General features: G+C 37.1%; 1 protein-coding gene across 1 annotated transcript; it reads left to right on the top strand.

Annotated features, from left to right (window-relative positions):
* The first annotated feature begins 7,052 nt into the window (after positions 1 to 7,052).
* LOC101827247 (olfactory receptor 477) lies at positions 7,053 to 7,985 on the top strand. Its single transcript, XM_005075716.1, has one exon. It carries the CDS (start codon positions 7,053 to 7,055, stop codon positions 7,983 to 7,985), a length of 933 nt encoding a protein of 310 aa, XP_005075773.1.
* The last annotated feature ends 11,498 nt before the right edge of the window (positions 7,986 to 19,483 follow it).

Raw genomic sequence — 19,483 nt, 5'->3', positions numbered from 1 at the left:
CCATTTTGGCTTCTTTGTCAAAAATCAAGTTTCCATAGTTGTGTGGATTAATGTCAGGGTCTTTGACTCTATTCCATTGATCCATTTGTCTGTTTTTATGCCAATTCCAAGTTGTTTTTATTACTATAGCTGTATAGTAGAGACTGAAGTCAGGGATGGTGATGCCTCTGGAAGTTCCTTTATTGTACAGGCTTGTTTTTAGCTATTTTTTTTATTTCTCCATATGATGTTGAGTATTGTTCTTTCAAGGTCTGTGAAGAATTGTGTTGGGATTTTGATGGGTACTGCACTGAATCTGTAGCTTGCTTTTGGTAGAATTGCCATTTTTACTGTGTTGATCCTACCTATCCAAGAGCATGTGAGGTCCTTCCATTTTCTGATATCTCAATTTCTTTCTTTAGGGACTTTAAGTTGTTATACAGATCTTTCAGTTGTGTGGTTAGAGTTACCCCAAGATATTTTTTATATTTGTGGCTACTATAAAGGGTAATATTTCTCTGATTTCATTTTTGTCCCATTCATCTTTTGTATATAGAAAGGCTACTGATTTTGTTTAGTTAATTTTGTATCCTGCCACATCACTGAGATGTTTATCAGCTGTAGGAGTTACTGGGTAGAGTTTTTGGGGTCACTTATGTATATTATCATATCATCTGCAAATGGCAATAGTTTGACTTTTTCCTTTCCACTTTTTATACCCTAGATCTCCTTTCATTGTCTTATTGCTCTAGCTTGAACTTTGAGTACTATATTAAATAGATATTGAGAGAGTGGATAACCTTGGCTTATTCCTGATTTTAGAGCAATTGCTTTTGAGTTTCTCTTCATTTAATTTGATCTTGGCTGTTGGTTTGCTGTATATTGCTTTTATTATGTTTAGACATGTTCTTTGTATCCCTGATCTCTTTAAGACATTTATCATGAAGGGGTGTTGGATTTTGAGCATCTAATGAGATGATCATGTATTTTTTCTTTTAGTTTGTTTATATGGTAGATTACTTTCACAGATTTCTGTATGTTGAACCAACCTTGCATCTCTGGGATGAAGCCTGCTTGATTATGGTGGATGATTATTTTATGTGTTCTTTGATTCAGATGGCTAGTATTTTTTTTAGTATTTCAGCATCAATTTTCATAAGGGATATTGGCCTTTAGTTCTCTTTCTTTGTGGTATTTTTGTGTTGTTTTTATATCAGGGTTACTATCACCTCATAAAAGGAGTTTGGCAATGTTCCTTCTGTTTTTATTGTATGGAATAATTTGAGGAATATTGGACTTAGCTCTTCTTTGAAGTTCTGGTAGAATTCTGTGCCAAAGCTGTCTGGTCCTGGGCCCTTTTTTGGTTGGGAGACTTTTAATGACTAATTCTATTTCCTTAGGGGTTATAGGTCTATTTAAATTGTTTATCTGGTTTTGATTTAATTTTGACATGTGGAACATACTCAGAAAACTATTTCTTTTAAAATTTCCAATTTTGTGGAATGTAGCTTTCTCTGGGATTCCTCAGTGTCTGTTGTTATGTTCCTCTTTTTATTTCCATTCTGGTTAGTTTGTATATTCTCTCTCTGTATTTTGGTTAGTTTGGATAAAGGTTTGTTTATCTTGTTGATTTTCTCAAAGAACCAACTTTTTGCTTCATTTGTTTTTTTTCTATTGTTCTCTTTGTTTCTATTTTATTGATTTTTAGCCCTTAATTTGATTATTTCCTATCATCTACTCCTTCTGTGTGAGTTTGCTTCTTTTTTGTTCTAGAGCTTTTAGTGGTTTTGTTAATTCACTATGTGGGATTTCTCCAGCTTCTTTATGTAGGTATTTAATGTTATGAGCTTTCCTCTTAGCACTGCTTTCATCATGGCCCATAAGTTTGGGTATGTTGTACATTCATTTTCATTGAATTCTAGGAAATCTTTATTTTCTGTCTTTATTTCTTCCTTGACACTGGGGTATTTCATATTAAGTTTCCATGAGTTTATAGGCTTTATAGAATTTGTGTCGTTCTTGAATTCTAACTTTAAGCCATGGTAATCTGATAAAATGCAGGGATTATCCTAATTTTTTATTATGTTCAGATTTGCTTTGTGACCAAGTATGTGGCTAATTTTAGAGCAGATTCCATAGGATTCTGAGAAGAAGGTAGTTCTTTTATGTTGGGTGGAATGTTGTATAGAATGGCCTTTAATTCACAGAAATTCTTTTCTGTAGACCTTTCAAGTGCTTGCATAGTAGGTGTGGGCCACTAAGCGTGATTCAGGGTCTTATATAATTTTAAAACATTCATTTTTATCTATGTGTACGCATGTGTGTTAGAGCATGTATGCCACATGTGTACAGGTGCCTGTGGTAAACAGAGGAGGGTGTTAAATTCCATGGAGCTGGAGATGCTGGTGGTTGTGAGTTGCTAGAAATGAGTGCTGGGAACCAAACTTGGTTCTCTGGAAGAGCAGTAAATATTCTAAATTCCTGTGATATAGATCCTGTCCAATGACACCTATCTTTTTATAAACAGTTCTGTTAGTCTATAGGAACATCAGAGGTATATTTTAACTCCATGAGATTACAGAATTTTAGTTGTGTGAATTCCACATATCCAAACATAAAGACTATCAAGAAACCAGTGAAGAATGTAAATATTATATCTACTGAAAACTATAAGACATTAATGAAAGAAGGAAAGAAACTGATGCAGAGACAGACATTGCTATACTTGCGCTGGAAGAATTCAAACTGCTAAAATACCATACTCTGTAAAGAAATCTTCAGATTCAATGTAATTTCTATCAAAACTCATGTTTTCCCCACAGAAATGGTAAAAAAGACCCCTAAATTCTTATGGAATCAGGAAAGACCCAGATAGTGGAAGAAATCTTAAGTGAGGGATCAAACTGGAGACACCACCTTTTCTGATTGCAATTGGCTTTATTAACTCATGGCTCAAAGAACTATATATACTCAGGTGTCTCAGGGGGAGATTCCTAAGCTGTTCTACTGAGCAACAGTGAGGAAGAGGTCCAAACACTTATTAAAAAGTCAGTTCTATATCTACAAAACTCTAGAATCATTTTTCAATTTCTTCAGCAAAATGGGCAATGAATCCAAGTGCCAATTTCATTCGCTACTATTTTAGTCTTCTATTTCAAGACTCCTTTGAAATTTGGTTCAAAGTTTATTTTAACTGGAAGTAATATCATCACCTTACCCAGAGCTAACCAGACAAACTATTACTCTCAATGTCAAATATTCTTCTGGGAAGACAAGTGTTGTCTCTTTCACTTTCAGTAAACACGTACAAAAGAATTTCATTGGATGCTTTGGCGTATGGGTGTCACCTGGGAAGGGTAAGTCACAACTTAATGAATCACCTGGTTCCATAAGCCATTTTTTTTAGCAATAAGCCCATGAACCCTTTTCTTAAGAGGCAAGCAGCAATAATCCCTGAAGGTTTGCCTTGTTTTATTACAACCTTTCTTTCCCTCTCTTAGCATGCACACAAAGACACCCAATCTTATATTTTCTGCATGTGTGTAGCTATGCTCCTTGGCCAGTGAGTGCATTAATGGTCCACACTGCAGTGTCCAGATCCAAACTTTTTCTATGTAAAAAAACATACCCACTTCATAAAGTCCTCTTTGGGTTTGAGTGTCTGTATTGACTCTAAATGGTAAATAAGAGACTGATGGACTTTATTAGGATGGATTTTTAAATAACTCAAGAATTAATTGAAAATAAGGAAAGTACTCTTGATCTCTTTACCTCTGTGGAAATCATGTCCTCACCAAGAGGCACTGTGCAGTGTTTTCCTGGCATACATAGACTAGTATTCCTAAGGCATTTGGGTACTGCATGGATCATCTATGACAACCATTGTTGTTGCTGTACTTCAGGAACTGAGACAAGGAGAGGAAATAAGAAGCAATAACTTGATTCCAATTAGGTAAGGTTCGCTATCCTATCTCCTCTATTTCCCACCACTGTGACTGATCCTTTGAGGGAGAGGATATTTGAGTGGTCAGCATCCTTGATCTAGGCTGGTAAGTATGAAAGTCAGTTGAGAATTGTAGATAGCAATTGTTCACTGGAGAGGAAAATAGAAGCAAAAAGTAGTCTATATATGAAACATTTGAATAGTAGAATTTAGAACTGAGGATACATAAGTACTGCAGCTCTTTTCTTATTTTTTGATTTCTGGTAAATCTACCACATTTTGAAAACAAAACAATAGTCATAGAAGCACTAAATAACTGTAGAAAGCTACCCAAACTTCATTTCATTATATTAAATAAAGAGATGCTTAACCATTATGTGTGACTAAAGACCTCTGGCATTTCATAGATGTCACTTCCTTTAATTTCACAACAAAGCTACACTATGGATCAGTATTCTCATTACTCAAGTTAAAAATTACCGTGAGCACTACAGTGTTTAAGTGTCATGTGCAATTTAATATAGATGATCTGTGTGTCTGTCTTCTGTGTCTCCACTTAGAACTTGGCAGTTAGTGCAGAATGGCTAGTGTGAGTCAGAATGACATCATGGTTGCCACTTTGGACTCTGTTTGAGTCAAAAGGCAAAGAGTAGGAAGGCTGGGTGATTCGTCTGTTTTTCAGTCCTGAGTATGTTCAATCTGAAGAAGACTTCAAGGGAGCTGGAAACCATGTTGTGGGTAGGATAGGAAAATGAACTATGAATGATTTCTATTAGGAATTGGAAAGCAATGGAGGTGTGACAGTTTCAAATATCTCAATGATTTTACATAGAAAGTTGAAGATTGGTACCATTAAACATATGTTGAACAATTTGCAGTTTAAAAGAAAAACACCTAATGATAGAGCTAACATAAAAGGCAATAGTCTATTAGTTACAGTAGTAATGTAAATAGGAATATCCATAAAGAAGAGACAGGAAATTCTTGAATGAGCTGTAGGCCTTTGGCTGTTGATTCACTGAACCTCCCAATTCATTGTCAGGTGATCAGTTGCACCAACAGATGGATTATATGTTTTTATACTCTGGGGAAATTGAAAAGAAAAACCAAAAGAATCAATGCATTTAGGAGACATTTAATACTGGTAGCATTGTATCTGGTAAATGTTTAACTCATTCAGAACTGATAATACTGTAAACAGACTATTAACCTTATATGAATATTATACCATGTTGAGGGAGATGAAGAATATTAACACCTTCAATCAAAATTCAGCCAACATCAAAATCTATCAATGATCAATAAGGAACAACTTGCCTTAGTATTTTCACCATTTAAATCTTAGTGGTGGACTTACCACAAAGCACAGAACACATTGTTTTCAAATTGTTGCCTTCAGAAAAAAACTAAGCAAGGATTATCTAAATATATCTAAACCAGACAGAGTGACACATGTCTGTAACCTCATATTGAAGCAGAATTATCGAAAGTTTGAGGGCTAGTCTAAACATAGCAAGACCTTGTCTGAAAAGGACCTCATTTTTGCTCTCTCTCCATATTATTTTCTTTAACATATTAAAAAGTACATACAAACACATGTAATAAATATCTATTAATTGAAATGTATGCTAAGAGCTACATTTCAAATGAGTTGCCAATTTTTTTCTATATCATTGCTAGGTAACTTTTATTTAAAATTAGGCAAATATGATATGATTTATATTGTTTTGTAACATATTCCATTCTCTTTGAAGACTGGTTTTCTGGGCAGGGAACATAAATTATATTCATATCTGATTTGCCAGAACCTAGTTACCATGTTAATTATGCATTCACTCACCCAAAAACTTTGGCACATTTTCTGCCCAAATATTGTGTATTTTTAAGACAAAGGTAAAATTTATTGAGGGCAACATATTTCAATTGAGGAGAATGAAAGGCAAGCAAGGCAGAAACCATGGCTCAGTGTACACAGTGGCACCATGGATATCTGTAGAAGCAGATATCTACAAAGAAAGTGAATTCAGTTCATCTTTATGAGTCAGAGAAAGTTTTGTAAAGGAAATAATCTTGAAAATTGAGGTTAAGCATTGATGGATTTCTGAGTTAGTGTGAGAACAGCATGGACAGATGCTGAGAAAGAGTTAAATTCAGGGAGAGGTCAGAAAGGATATCGAGTGTTGTGCCAATGAGGTTATAATTCATCACGAAGACCTGAAAATAAATCAGAAGAATTTGATTTTGGCATTATCTGCTTTTTATTAGTAAGAAGTCATTATTTCATATTATTATAAACTACAACAGTAAATTAATGTTTATGTAAATAAACAGAGGGAATACAGAATAAAAATTATCAGGAGCTTAAGCCAAGTATGTACAAAGAGAATGGATTAAGGAGATGAAAGGAAAACTAGAAATAAATTATGGACAAAGCAATGGGATTTTATTAGATGGAGCAAAATATGAGGAAGATGGGCAGAAATTCTGCCGAGGTCCAGACATGAGATTGTGGATGAATGAGCTGACTGGTGTGTGGGGGAGCTTGGAGAGATTGCTCAGAAGTTAAGAGCACTAGTTGCTCTTATAGTAGACCTGATTTCAATTCTCAGCACCTATATGGTAGCTTACAACTGTCCATAACTCTACTTCCAGGAAATCCAATGCGTCTTCTGGTGTCCGTGGGCATAGGCCATGCATCTATATACATAGCAACAAACACATAAAGTATTGGTGGAGGGGTTAAAGAAGAGTATGGGAATACAGAGTTTGAAGTGTTTATAGGATTTCTAATTTATTAGTTATTAAGGAGACTTTCAAGAGATCATTAAAATTATGGATCTCAACCTTGAGTGAAGGATCTTTGAAGACAAGGCTTGAGGAACTCTTGTATGAATATTACATAAAGAGAAGAAGGTAGATAAATTAGTAGGGTAAGACTTAACTATTCCTATTTTATACAGAGGAAGGAACAAAATCCCCAGTTCTTCAAACCACAGATATTTGTAATTTGGCCCAAGGAAGGGATTACTATTGGATCTATAAAATAATAAAAGAAAATTATAGGAAGTATATAAAAACTCTAAAGTAATGACTTTCTCATTTCCCTTAACAGAGATATTTCACACTTTAGATGGATGCTCCAAACCACACCACCATGACAGAATTCATTCTTTTGGGGTTAACAGAGAATTCCACACTGTGTGTCATCCTCTTTATGATATTTCTAGGAATATATGCTGTCACTTTAGTAGGCAATATCAGCATCATCACTTTAATAAGAATCTGTCCCCAGCTACGTACTCCCATGTATTTGTTCCTTAGCCATCTGGCTTTTGTGGACATTGGGTTTTCCACATCAATCACACCTATAATGCTTACAGGATTCCTTAGATATGGAATAGCGCTCTCTGTGGCTGCCTGTGAAACCCAATTCAGCATCGCAGTCACATTTGGGACAGTTGAGTGCTTCCTCCTGGCTACTATGGCCTATGACCGATATGTGGCCATTTGCTCACCCTTGCTCTACTCCACACATATGTCCCCCAAGATCTGCTTCCTCTTAGTTGGGGTTTCCTATGTAGGTGGCTGTGTGAATTCATGGATGTTTACTGGTTGTCTGTTGAGTTTGTCCTTCTGTGGACCAAATCAGATAGATCACTTCTTCTGTGACTTCCCCGCTGTGCTGAAACTTTCTTGCTCAGATGTTTCCATTATTGGAATTATTCCCTCTGTCTCTGCTGGATCTATCATTGTGATCACAGTGTTTGTCATAGCCATCTCCTACATCTACATTCTCATCACCATCCTAAATATGCGCTCCACTGAGGGTCGCCACAAGGCCTTCTCCACCTGCACCTCCCACCTCACTGCAGTCACTCTCTACTATGGGACCATTACATTCATTTATGTGATGCCCAAGTCCAGCTACTCTACTGAACAGAACAAGATAGTGTCTGTGTTCTATACAGTGGTGATCCCTATGCTTAACCCTCTCATTTACAGTTTGAGGAACAGAGATGTAAAGGAAGCCCTGAGAAAGGCCACCATCAGAATATATCCATAGACTGTAAGGGTTTTACTTGTGTATAGATTGTAAGGGTTTTACTTGTGTATACCTCTATTAGTACCTACACAGTCCACTCAACTGATTACATAAGTTAAAATACTATTACTTTGCATTAACTATTACATTTATAGACTTGTTTTTTTTCAATTTGATAGACACATCATGTTTATTTATTTGGCTATTTGAGCAATGGCTGGTGGGACAGAAAAGTCTGACTACAAATGGCAAACCCATTTCCACATAAAATCTGAGGAAGCTTTAAAAGGTTCCAAATACACAAAAACAGAGCCAAACATGGCTTCCTAGTCCTGTAGTCTCTTTTTTTATTGTATCATTTTTTAAAATTTTAAATAGCTTAGACTTGTATATAGCAAGAAGACACCTTGAAATCTGTCAAGTGATAATACAGCAATAATTATTACTATTTTGGAACTCTAGTGTATGTCAAGGTGTCTATTTAGTTTATGTTACAATTTATTCTTGATGTTTTAAGCATCTGTTATAACTAAATTATATATGAACCCACTTATTCTGACAGAAATCAAATAAAGTGGCACCGTTCTTTTTTAATTTGCAAAAGATTGCCTGGACATAGAAAAATAAATGTTGATCAACCATATAATCATGATGGAGTCGAGATTTGAGATTTGTAACAAAAATCCTGAGACTTAGTCACCAATAGTCTTTGATTTTATATTTAGTTTTTATAATAAACCTATTTGGTTGTCATTTTAAATTACACTCAAATTACACATGAGAAAAATCAAGCCTTGGAGAAATCAAGCAGTTTTCCCACAGAGGTGAAGAGCCATTCCTTTCAATTCTATGCTCCATACAACACAGGTGTTAATTCAATTCATCTAGTTACACACTTGACCCATATTACACCATGATAACTCTAATGTTGTGAGCACTGTTATGATACACAAGATTTGTCCTAGGTAATTAAGCCTCGGTTAGTACACCAATCTTTGGGGATATTGGCTTTGTAGACAAGGTCTAGTTTATTCACACCATAACCAGGTTAGGCCTGGGAAAACTGGTTTGATTTGCATTTGTGGGAAATAAAGTCTTGATAACATACTTGTACAAATAGCATTCTAACCATGTTTAACAACTTGTCAAAACCAGACTTCTGACATCATAGACTATGTAACAATTTAGATGACCATTTCATTCAAAGTATTTTGATTAATGCTTCAACAATAATCATGGTTCTGGGTCTATGAAGAAATTAGGATTTAAAAAAACATTGAACCCCCCAATAAACTGGAGAAGATGTTACAAGTTACATTTCACAATTTTCTTGCAGCAAGTATCTATTTTGACTGACACAATCACATTATCACAAGTACAGAAAAGTAAGGTGAAAATGGCTTTCACATGGAAACCCTAAAGAACAGACTCAGGTTACTGTTTATTACCTTTTAAGCAAAATTCATAACCCTATTCCTCAGTACAATAGGTCTGAAGGCATCTGGGTCTGGAGATAATACTTCAGAAGCTAAAAAAGGAAAATATTTATGGTTTACTAAGTGAAACTGTAGAGTGCAATATTTGTCAGAGGAGAATACAGAACAAATGAAAACTAACAGATTTAAGTGAAAAATTATAACATTATCCCAGTCTTTAAACTTCTCATATCTTAATAATTATTTAGTGTAAATTCACAATAAATATTAGACAACTAATTTATGGAAAGGACTTGTCACACAGGGGTATTAAAATCATGCAGCTGTCCTCTGAGCATTAAGAAGGCATTCTTTCTATTGTCCATGAGAGCAAAACTTCAGTCGCAAAGAAAATCTCTGTGAACAAGTCAAAATTCTTTCTCCTCCAGTTAAGTACCTTGCACAGATGAGGGATACAAACCTCTATGGGCTATTTTTGCCAGTGTTGTTGGAGACACAACTGTTTAACATGATCCCAGCATTTGTTAAATGCTAGGTTTCATGCTGATACAGAAACAATTAAGCCATTGTCTCACCTAAAATAATTAATATACTATATAGATGCCATGTGTTTCCAGAAGCACTTCTTCATTTACACATACAATGTGGATGAGAATGAAGAGACACTATAGACCATAAGTGGGGACAGTTTTTTTTCTTAATCAGGATTGTAGAATAGTGTTTTCTTTAAGAAACAGGACTCAAATTGCTCAGCAAATAAGGCCAAAGTCCCTATGGTCAAAATAGGTTTATCCCTCCATAGTGTTTTTGAATACAATTGAAGTAGAGTGGCTCTGATTTAAAGAGCCATATAAAGGCCAATTTCATTGAGTCAGCCTGTAAGTGAAGAAAAATATCCTGATATATTTAAGTTGAAGAACATTATTAAGCACATTCAGATTCTTGACCTCCTGGAACTATCCCAAAGAGATGAAGAAATGATGATTCAATGTGAGCCCTCAAGACAAGTAATGTAGGTGGCATCTAGGGCCAATGATTCAGACATTTTATGTACCTGGTTATCGCTTACTTTCTCAATGAAATGCTGGTGCTTAGATGACTTAGAATAGATTCATAAGTTGCTCTGCTATGAGGTGAGAAGAAAGATATCCAATACACTGAAAAAGGCTCAATTCCTCTCATTAATTTACTGAATTCTGGAATAATTTTAGTCCTCTTCAGTAAAATGAAGAACAAGTAAAAGTAATCATTTCATTACTTCCTGTTCTGTCTAGAAATCCAGTATCAATTTGAAATGGTATCAGGAAGTACATTCTAGTGTACTAACTCTCCTAAAGTATGTAAGATATTTGTTCTGTATATTGGATATAAAACTGGGAAACAAACATCTTCATTTTTAGTATAGAAGGGATGAGTGTTGGAAGTCACAACACAGTCTGTGTATGTCCCCAGGGGAGGCCAGTCAGACCTTAATGAGTCACGTGGTTCCATAAGACATTTCTGTACAACAAACAGAAGAAATTTTTCTCTCAAAGGAACCAACAGCACTGTCCCCCAAGACTTTGTCATGCTTGATGAGAGCCTCTTTTCTCTTATGATGCGCACAGGCACCTAAACTCACCCTTACTATATGTAGGGACATTCAATTATTCATTCCATAGAATACTCAGCCTCCACATATCTATAAAAACAAATAGAACACATCTACTTATAAAGTCCCATTATAATTCTATGTAAGCACTCTGCTCTTAAGTAGTAAGTAGAAGGACTTTGGGTTAGGATGATTTTCTTTTCATTTTTTCAAGAAGAAATAAATTTAAAAACTGATTTTGTTCATTTTAGCACTTACCCTGTAGAAAGCATGCCATCCACAGGAGAGGCACTGCAATGGCACCTGCCCACATAAGCCAGTCTGCCCAGGAAAACATAGGAGTGCAGGGATAGTTTGTGGCAGCCACAAGCATTGCTGAGTTTGAGAAGCTGAGAGTATAAAAAAGTCACCAGAATAAAAGGCAGATATTTGGTTGGGATAGGTTCACACTTCTATCCTTATCTGCATCATAGGTGAGCAATTCATTGAGAGAAAGTGCATTTGAGTGGTTGGAGTCTCTGATTCAAGCTCAGAAACCTGAAACTAGAAAAAAAATATCTGGACTTTATATATATCCAGTGGAGATAAAAGGAAAATTAAAAATAAATCAGTATATTACACATACTGATGGTTTGCTCAGATATTGAGAAAGTATCAGAGACTATACTTGCTTACTGTTGATTTGTGGAAGGTCTCTTGACACGTTGTAATATTATAATTCTTTTAAAATCAGGGAACTATTACTGGAAATCTACTAGTATTTAATTTTCATTTAATTAAAAATGTTTCCTAACCTTGATGCATGACCAAATACCTCTATCATTTACATATATAATCTTTATTAATCTCACAATGAATGTTCATTGTATATACAATCCCATTGTATAAATACAGAAACTGAGGTCCAAAAAGATTAGCTATCCTGTGTGAGTCAGCACAGCTGGAAAATGTGAAACAAAGCCTTAATTCTGTTCAGCTCAGTTCTGCAAACTCTACAGTCAGCACAGTCCAACTCTAAATGGCATCATAGTGAAAGTGGGGTTGTCCTCCTGAACTATGGTACAGACAAAAGACAAAGAGTGTAAGCAATACTCAACCCTTAGACTTGTTCTTCAGAGGACTATTTTCTGAGTCTCAGACAGGATTTCAATATGTCTAACTAGTTCATTACAGTGGAGTGAAGGAAGAATGGTGGATTCTGAATTTTAGAAAAAAGAAAGCATCAGAAGTGTGAAATCTCTGCTCATGTTTTCAATCAATTTATATATAATACAGATAGTTTGTACTAATAAACTCATTGTGAGAAATTACTAAGATTGCAAACAAACTCCTCTTTAAAACTATTTTATGTTTTTGGGAGTTTTTTTCGTTTTTGAGACATGGTTTCTTTTTGTAATAGTCTTGGATGTCCTGGAACTTGCTTTGTAGACCAGGCTGGCTTTCAATGCACTGAGATCTGCCTGCTTCTACCTCCCTATTGCTGGGACTGAAGGCATGTGCCACCACTCCCCAGCTCTTTCGGTGTTTTAACTGTGTGTATATCTGCACACCAGTTAAGCATAGTGCCAGCAGAGGCCAGAAGAGGACATCACATTTCCTGGGACTGGAGTTACAGACTGTTCTGACTCAGCATACAGGAGCTAGGGATTGAATCTGGGTACTGGAAGAATAGCTGGTGCTTTTAACTGCTGAGGCATCTCTTCCTCCAGTCCTGAAAACACAGTCTTAATCATAGAGCTAACATCAAAAACAGTGAGATACCTGTTACCATGGTAACATGTTCACTGGCGACATTCTTGACCAAGCTGCAAGTTTCCCACTATTGGTTTTCTGCACTTCAATCAGTCATAGAGATGAGTCCCACCACTGGAGAAACACAATGTTTATTCTAAAGAAAGAAATTAGAAAATATTTAAGAAGTTTGTTCACTGAAGAACATATAATACTAACATTACACTTTTAGTGAGTGTCTGAATCCTCAAGAAATTTCAATAATATTGTTAGCAGAAATTAGTATTTCTGTAAAATGTAAAGAAAGAAACTTTGTGAGTATCATGCTAAAGAGATTTGAAGTATTACATATTTTTCCTTGATGATTTCTCAGGGACATGGAAATAGCCTTCAATTAACAAGAGATGAGAATTCAAAAAAATCACTCAACAAATCTCCAAGCATTAGTAAATAATTTGGTTTATTTTTTCATAACTTTAAACCATGAACACAGAACATAATTCTTTCCATTTAAAACCTTAAGACAAATAGCAAGAATGAACAGTGACATTAGAGAATTAATAGCACAATTGAATGGTCTAGAACAAAAAGAAGCAAACTCACCCAAGAGGAGTAGACACCAGGAAATAATCAAATTGAGGACTGAAACCAATCAAGTAGAAACCAGGAAAACATTGCAAAGAATCAATGAAACAGACAGTTGGTTCTTTGAAAAAATCAACAAGATAGACAAACCTTTGTCCAAACTAACCAAAAAGCAGAGAAAGAGCACACTAATTAACAAAATCAGAAATAAAAAGGGGGACAGAACAACGGACACTGAGGAAAACCAGAGAATCATCAGGGCAAACTTTGAAAATCTGTACTCCACAAAATTTGAAAATTTAAAGGAAATAGACAATTGCCTGGATAGATATCACTTGCCAAAACTAAATCAAGAACAGATAAACCATCTAAACAGACCTATCACTCTTAATGAAATACAAGCAGTCATCAAACAAATAAAGCCCAGGCCCAGATGGCTTCAGTGCAGAATTCTACCAGAAATTCAAAGAAGAGCTAATTCCAATACTCCTCAAAGTATTCCACACAATAGAAGCAGGAGGCTCACTGCCAAACTCTTTTTACGAGGCTACAATTACTTTGGTACCCAAGTTACACAAAGACACAACTAAGAAAGAGAACTATAGACCAATTTCCCTCATGAACATCAATGCAAAAATACTCAATAAAATACTAGCGAATAGGATCCAAGAACGCATCAGAAAAATCATCCACCATGATCAAGTAGGCTTCATCCCAGGAATGAAAACCTATCAATGTAATCCACCATATAAATAAAATGCAAAGGAAAAACAACATGGCCATCTCACTAGATGCTGAAAAAGCCTTTGATAAGATCCAACACCCCTTCATGATAAAGGTCCTAGAGAGATCAGGGATAGCAGGAACATACCTGAACATAATAAAAGCAATATACAGTAAACCAACAGCTAAGATAAAACTAAATGGAGAGAAACTCAATGTAATTCCTCTAAAATCAGGAACAAGACGGGGCTGTCCTCTTTCTCCATATCGCTTCAATATTGTACTTGAAGTTCTAGCTAGATAATAAGACAACAAAAGGAGATCAAGGGGATACAAATAGGAAAAGAAGAAATCAAGCTTTCACTATTTGCAGATGATATTATAGTTTACATAAGTGGCCTGAAAAACGCTGCAAGGGAACTCCTAGAGCTGATAAACACTTTCAGCAAAGTGGCAGGATACAAGGTTAACTAAAAAAAATCAGTAGCCCTATTATATACAGATGATAAAGTGATTGAGAAAGAAATCAGAGAAAAATCACCTTTTACAATAGCCATTAACAGCATCAAATATCTGGGTATAACATTAACCAAGAAGTGAAAAACCTGTATATCAAGATCTTTGAGTCTTTAAAGAAAGAAATCAAAGAGGATACCAGAAAACTGAAAGATCTTCCATGCTCTTGGTTTGGTAGGAGCTACATAATGAAAATGGAATTTACTAAAAGCAATCTACAGATTCAATGCAATCCCTATCAAAATACCAGCCCAATTCTTCACAGACCTTGAAAGAACAATTATCAACTTTATATGGAAAAACAAAAGACCCAGGAGCCAAAACAACCCTATATAATAAAGGAACTTCAGGAGGCATTGCCATCCCTGACTTCAAGCACTACTACAGAGATATAGTCCTGAAAACAGCTTGGTATTGGCACAAAAATACAGTAGACCAATGGAATTGAATTGAAAACCCTGATTTTAACCCACATACATATGAACACTTGATTTTTGACAAAGAAGCTAAAATTATACAATGGATAAAACAAATGGTGCTGGCATAACTGGATATTGGCACACAGAAGACTGCAGATAGATCCATGTTTATCCCCTTAAGCAAAAGTTAAGTCCAAATGGATCAAAGACCTTAGCATAAATCTAGCCACACGGAACCTTTTAGAAGAGAAAGTGGGAGATACTCTTCAACGAATTGTTACAGGAGACCGCTTCCTGAACATAACACCAGTAGCACAGACACCGAAATCGACAATTAACAAATGGGACCTCCTGAAACTAAGAAGATTCTGTAAGGCAAAGGGCACAGTCAGCAAGACAAAAAGGCAGTCCACTGAATGGGAAAAGATTTTCACTAACCCCATATCTGACAGAGGGCTGATTTCCAAAATTTACAAAGAACTTAAGAAGCAAGTCTCCAAAACTTCAAAGGATGCAATTAAAAAGTGGGCTACAGAACTACATAGAGAATTCTCAATAGAGGAGTCTAAAATGGCTGAGAGACACTTTAGAAAGTGCTCAACATCCTTAGCCATCAGGGAAATGCAAATCAAAACAACTCTGAGATACCATGTTACTCCTGTCAGAATGGCTAAAATAAAAAACAACAATGACAATTTATGCTGGAGAGGACCTGGAGAGAGGGGAACACTCCTCCATTGCTGGTGGGAGTTCCAACTCATACAGCCACTTTGGAAATCAGTATGGAGATTCCTCAGGAAAATGGGAATCAATCTACCACAAGACCCAGCAACTCCACTCTTAGGCATATATCCAAAAATGCAAATTCATACAACAAGGACATCTGTTCCACTATGTTCATAGCAGCATTATTTGTAATAGCCAGAACCTGGAAGCAACCTAGATGCTCCTCAACTGAAGAGTGGATAGAGAAAATATGGTACATTTACACAATGGAGTACTATTCAACAGAAAAAACAATGGAATCCTGAAATTTGCAGGCAAATGGATAGCACTAGAAGAAACCATCCTAAGTGAAGTAACCCAGTCACAAAAAGACAAACATTGTATGTACCCACTCATATATGGATTTTAGACATGGATCAGGGGAAAGCCAGTCTGCAATTCCACTGACAGAGAATCTGGGAATCAGGAAAGAATCTAAGATACATATTCACGGTACCTCAGAGAAGAGGAATGAAGCAAGATCTCCTGAACATATTGGGAACATGGCGGGGGGGTAGTGGGAGTTGGGAAGAGAGGGGGAGAAGAGGAGGAGAGAGTAAGTCATGGGGAAGCAGGAAGGTTGAGTTGGGGTTAGAATAGGGGGAGAATAGGATGAGAAATACCATAATAGAGGGAGTCATAGGTTTGAAGAGACATCTGGCACCAGTGAGACCTCTAGCGATCTACAAGGATGACACCAACTGGCAAGCTAAGCAATAGTGGAGAGACCACCTTGAATGCCCATTCCTGATAATGAAGTTGACGTCTACCCTATATGCCATCCTAGAACCTTCATCTAGTGACTGATGGAAGCAGAGGCAAACACCCACAGTTAATCACTTAACTGATCCCATGGAACCCAGTGACAGAGAGAGAGGAATGATGAGCAAATTGGCAAAGAATGGCCTGGCAAAACCAGCAGAGATAGCTGATCTGAACAAGGGGGAGCTCTCGGACCCCAGACCGACATCTGGGAGGCCAGCATGGGACTGATCCACACCTCCTGAGTGTGAGAATCAGTGAGGATGCCTGGGCAACCTATGGAGCCCTGGGCAGTAGATCAGTATTTATCCCTGACATACAAATGGACTTCGTGTGTCCATAACACAAAGAGGGATGCTCTCTCAGCCTGGACTCTTGGGGGAGGGCCTGGACCCTGCCCTGAGCAAAATGACAGACTCTGAATATCCCCTATGTGGAAGGAAGTGGGGATAGGATGGGAGGCTGGCTGGGATGATTGGGGGGATGTTGGAGGAGGGGAGGAATTGGGAATTGGGATTGACATGTGAAACAAGCTCTTTTCTAAAAAAATGTAATAAAAAATAAAATAAAATAGCAAGAATGGATTTTCATTTATATTTACATTTATCATGTTTTGTGATACTATTTCCATGATGCTTGTTTCTAGTTCTGAGATTTCTGTTTCTGAATAGCTAAGAGTTGTGTAAGAGGAATGTACAAAAATAATTTTTATTAAATATTGCCTATACACTGTATTATTACACAGATCTCAAAATTATGTTTTCAGTTATAATGTAAACCAATTCTTAGCATTCAACTCAAACTAAAAAGCACTAGTTTTCCATTGTAATCGGTGTATTCATCATACATAGAGTTTGGCATTGTAAAGACTTAAAACACACCAGTCTCAAAGTGTATCTAAGTGAAGCACTGCGGCACATGCCTGTAATCTCACCACCTGGAAAGCTCAGGTAGGGACACCAGCAATTTTATGCCAACCTGGTATATCCAGTGTGATCTTGTTTCAAAAGGAACTGGTGTGTGTGTGTGTGTGTGTGTATCATATATTAAAAGGCATATTAAATGTAAGCAAAAATACTACAAAGTATAACACAATTCTAATGGTTGACACATGCTAAGAGGGCCACAAAGATTAACACAGACCCCAGCTGTGTTAACAGGATCCGAGACCCAGACATGGCCCTCTGCAGCAGCTCAGGCCTGGATGTCCCTGTAACAGGATTTCTATTGGATCACCAACCAGCCTCCAAATCATGACAGGAAGACTTAGTTATAAATGCCCAGCCTTATCTTATGCTTGACCACTAGCTCTTATAACTTAAATGAACTTATCTTACTTTATTGCTGTCTCCATGTCTGACTATCTGATGGCTGCCTGGCTGCTGGACCTGGACATCTTTCTATTTTTCTCCCTCATTCTCTTTTCTATCATTCTCACTTGAACCTGGATTTCTTCTCTTACTTTTTCTCTCTGCCTGCCAGCCCTACCTATTCCTCCAGGGCCTAGCTACTGGCTGTTAAGCTTTCTATTAGACCAGTCAGGTGCCTTAGGCAGGCAAGGTGAAACAAATGTAACACATCTTTGTACAATTAAACAAATGTAACTATGTAACATTTTTACATAGTTAACTATTGCATAATATGTCACTATAGCCCCATTGGCATTGCAGGGCACACAGATAATTATGGCCCTGGTGGCAGCATGGCCCTAGGACACCAACATGATCTAAGGTGGATGACCAGACCACAGTTAAACACATGGCCCATGATTGTAACAGGAGCCATGGGACATAATCTCAGACACTAGCTGCTGTAAGGCCACTCTATGGTAAAAGGGCAGCCAAAGAAACCCACCATAGTCCTGAAATCAGAGTTAGTGAAAGAAACCCACCATGGCTCTGAAACCTTAGCCAGTGAAAGAACTTTAGTTCTTAACAGAGAACCAAAGAAACACAACCTGACCATGAAACCAGAGCCTACAAAATACGCTTTGGCCCTAGAACCAAGGCCAGTGAAAGAAGTACACCCTGGCCCTGAAAATAGAGCCAAAATGTTAAAAAGGACCAATGAAAGAAACAGTTTGGCCCTGAAACCAGAGCCAACTCTGCACCTGACACACTGAACATAAAACCAACCAATCCCTGAGCAGGAAAACAAACCAGTCCCTGAGCAGGAAACTAACAAAAATACAGAGAAGGAAATCTAGTACCCTGACCCTGAACCCAGAGCCAGCGACAGAAACACTTTATCCCTGAACCCAGAGCCAGCGACAGAAACACTTTATCCCTGAACCCAGAACCTATGAAACACACCCTGACCCTAAAAACAAAGCCAAAGATACACACTTTGTTCCTAGAATCAGAGCCAGTGAAAGAAATATACCTGAACCCTGAAAATAGAGCCAAAGGGCTAAAAAGGGACAGCAAAAGAAACAGTTTGCCCCTGAAACTAGAGACAACTCTGCCCCTGACCAACTAGACCAACCAATCCCTGAGCAGGCAAACTAACTAATCCCTGAACAGAAACTCTTCTTCCTGGGAAAATTCCACCCCTAAGAAGCCCTATATAAGCCCCTCTGTCTGTTTAGTTGCTGGCTGTCCTTTTCCACCTTGTCAGAGACAGTCATTCTTCTGGACTCATTCTTCCCAAAAATCTTTTCCTTAAAAGAATTTTGGCTGGGTATCTCCTTTTGCCTGTGTGGAGCAGAAGAACCTTTGCTGAGGCTTTCCCTCAGTGGGGGCTAAGCATAGAAAAAGTAGTAACTTTTGCCAGAGCGGGAGGAGATTGCTATATTTCTACAAGGGTTTCTCTTTTAAAAAGTAACATCTTGTGCCAGAACAGAAGAAAAAAATGGATAGCTCTGCTAGGATGTTCCCTTTGGAGAACAGAGCAGAGCTCAACTGTAACAGCTCTGTCTAGGAGAGGAGCAGGATTGCTAAATCCTGTGGGGGACACTATCCCCACCACACCCCAACTTCAGGTATAGCCTGA

This window comes from Mesocricetus auratus, unplaced genomic scaffold (genome assembly GCF_017639785.1).
Source record: "Mesocricetus auratus isolate SY011 unplaced genomic scaffold, BCM_Maur_2.0 Super-Scaffold_4256, whole genome shotgun sequence".
NCBI lineage: Eukaryota > Metazoa > Chordata > Mammalia > Rodentia > Cricetidae > Mesocricetus > Mesocricetus auratus.
This window is presented reverse-complemented; position numbering and strand designations above follow the sequence as displayed.

Bases quoted from the DNA above. Each gene is read 5' to 3' on its own strand.
- LOC101827247 (XM_005075716.1), top strand. From the start codon at position 7,053: ATGGATGCTCCAAACCACACCACCATGACAGAATTCATTCTTTTGGGG.